Source organism: Echinops telfairi, unplaced genomic scaffold (genome assembly GCF_000313985.2).
Source record: "Echinops telfairi isolate 266 unplaced genomic scaffold, ASM31398v2 ScPeMD7_12;HRSCAF=54, whole genome shotgun sequence".
Classification (NCBI taxonomy): Eukaryota; Metazoa; Chordata; class Mammalia; order Afrosoricida; family Tenrecidae; genus Echinops; species Echinops telfairi.
Window position 1 is genome coordinate 1,398,499 of NW_022103909.1, and position 2,092 is coordinate 1,400,590.

Sequence of the window (2,092 nt, forward strand, 5' to 3'; positions counted from 1 at the left end):
CGAGAGGTAATCATCGCATAGAGATGGTCTTTCCTTTTTACAAAACATAATATTAAAAAAAGTTAAAATCCAGACCCTCCCAATAAAATTAACAAAACACAACAAAGCAAAACAACAAAAATCAAATCGCTCTAGGTAAAAGTATGGCTTCAAAGTTATTATACACCTAAGATACACTGATCACTCCCCACCCACCACCGTGCTTCTAGACTGTTCAATCCTCTACTCGAGTTCCCCAGGTGCAGCTTGGCGGTTCCCTCCTGGGCAGGGCCCCTGACTGATGTGGTGCGGAGCTCACACCTCTGCCCCACCCAGGTCGAATCACCCACGCAGATGCCTCCCCACCCCCGCCCCACCCCCAGCCCACCACTACCAAAAATATACACTGCTGCTTCCAGAACCTGGGATATGGGAGACAGATGTGAGATTCCAATCTGAGTCCCTTGATGCTGCAGACGCCAATGCCTTGGGGGGGGCTCCTTCCCCATGGAGGCTGGTGTCCTAACCACAACACTCCAGCAGCCACCCCCAAAGATTCTTTCCCTGCCCCCCACCCCCACCCCCACTCCTCCCCTCCATGGTGACCCAAAGGCCTTCCTCCGAGGGCGAGTGGGCCAGCTTTGGTTCCAGTCTGAAACGGAGAAGGGCTGTGTTGACACAGAGGTGTGCAGGGCGGCCTGCGGGGAGTCCCGGGGCTAGGTGGGTGCAGGGTCCCCGGCTGGGCACCAAGACTAGACGCTGCTCACTACTGAACACAGAGGCACCAGCACGCGGATGGCAGGACAACCACAGCAGCCCTGCACATGCACAGAAGCTCAAGCAGGTAAGTGTGCACCTACAGACACGGACACACACACACACACACACACACATACGTGGAAGGGCGTGGCACAGACCAGGCACAACAGAACGCACCTCAGCACATGCACACATGGCTGGACACACATGTGGCGGGTTCAGGCTCCATTGGCCACCCCTCTGGTGTCTGTGCGAGGGGGCCGGGGGCCCTTGGCTCAGAGCTGCCAGGGTAGGGCTGCCCTGGGGTTGCCTCAGGTGTGCTGTGGGCTGGCCCCTGAAGGAGCCCCTCGGGGCCACTCAACATTGGCAGCCACAGCCCCTGCGGGCCACCCCTCCCGGCTCCGGCTGCAGGCCAGATGCCCCAGGGTGCCTGGAGAGCTGCAGCCGTCCAAGTGGTGGCATGGGTGCTCGCCCTTGGCACCCCCATGCCGACAGGAGGTAAAAAGAAGAGGTGTCTGTGTCTCAAACCCAACGTGGGAGCGAGCGTGGCTCTCCGGCAGCTCGCTGCTCTGTCCCCCGGGCGGGCCAGGGCTGCTGGCCACCGAGGGCTGGGCAGAAACGAGAGGTAGGCCTCCACTGGATGCTCATCGCGGCAGCACCGGGGGAGTCCTCGCTGCCCGGGTCGTGGGGGGCAGGGCTAGATCTTCACATCCTCCTGAACGCTGAGCTGCGAGAGGGTCTTCTTAATGCGCAGGGCAGTCAGGCGGGCTGCGCCGTTGGCGTACCAGCACTCTCGCATCATCTTCCCCATCACCCGCAAGGCCTGCCAAGAGACCAGAGTCTGTCCGTCACCTGCCACCCGGGCCCGGGCTCAGTTCCTGGCGCCACCGCCCACTGTCTCCACATCTCTTGCCCTTACTCGCTTGTCCCCTCAGGCGTGTCCTCCCACAGGGACAGGGTGGTCAGGGTAATGGGAAGAAGCTGCTGCCTGCCTCCGGCAGAGAGCGGCAAAGCCTGGGGACCAGCAAGCACCAGCGGGACCATCTGGACCAAACCCCTCAGACACCAGGGGGTCCACCCTTAGGCCTTCAGGATGCAGAGCCCATTTAGGATGATGACTGACCATGCTAAGAAAAAATGACCCACAGCAGGGGTGGTGGTGGCGAAGGGAGAGGAGAATGTGGGCCAACCCGCTGCCAACTGGCCAATTCCCACTCACAGCGAGCCTCGGGCAGGCCCATCTGTACCTGGGAGTGTCGGAGCCCCATCTTTTGCCCACAGAGCAGCTGGTGGCTTCGAACGAAGCTACTAGGGCTCCCCTTAAAAGCCATCTGTCAGCAGCAGAGGATGGCAC

At 60.5% G+C, this 2,092-nt stretch overlaps 1 protein-coding gene across 1 annotated transcript in view; it reads right to left on the reverse strand.

Annotated features, from left to right (window-relative positions):
- Positions 1 to 551: 551 nt before the first annotated feature.
- Positions 552 to 2,092, reverse strand: part of ACVR1B (activin A receptor type 1B) — a 19,507-nt gene continuing 17,966 nt past the window's right edge. Inside the window, exon 7 of the mRNA XM_004711368.3 lies at positions 552 to 1,561. Coding sequence (XP_004711425.3) covers positions 1,436 to 1,561 — 126 coding nt within the window. The 3' untranslated portion in view covers positions 552 to 1,435. The remainder of the gene's footprint in view (positions 1,562 to 2,092) is intronic.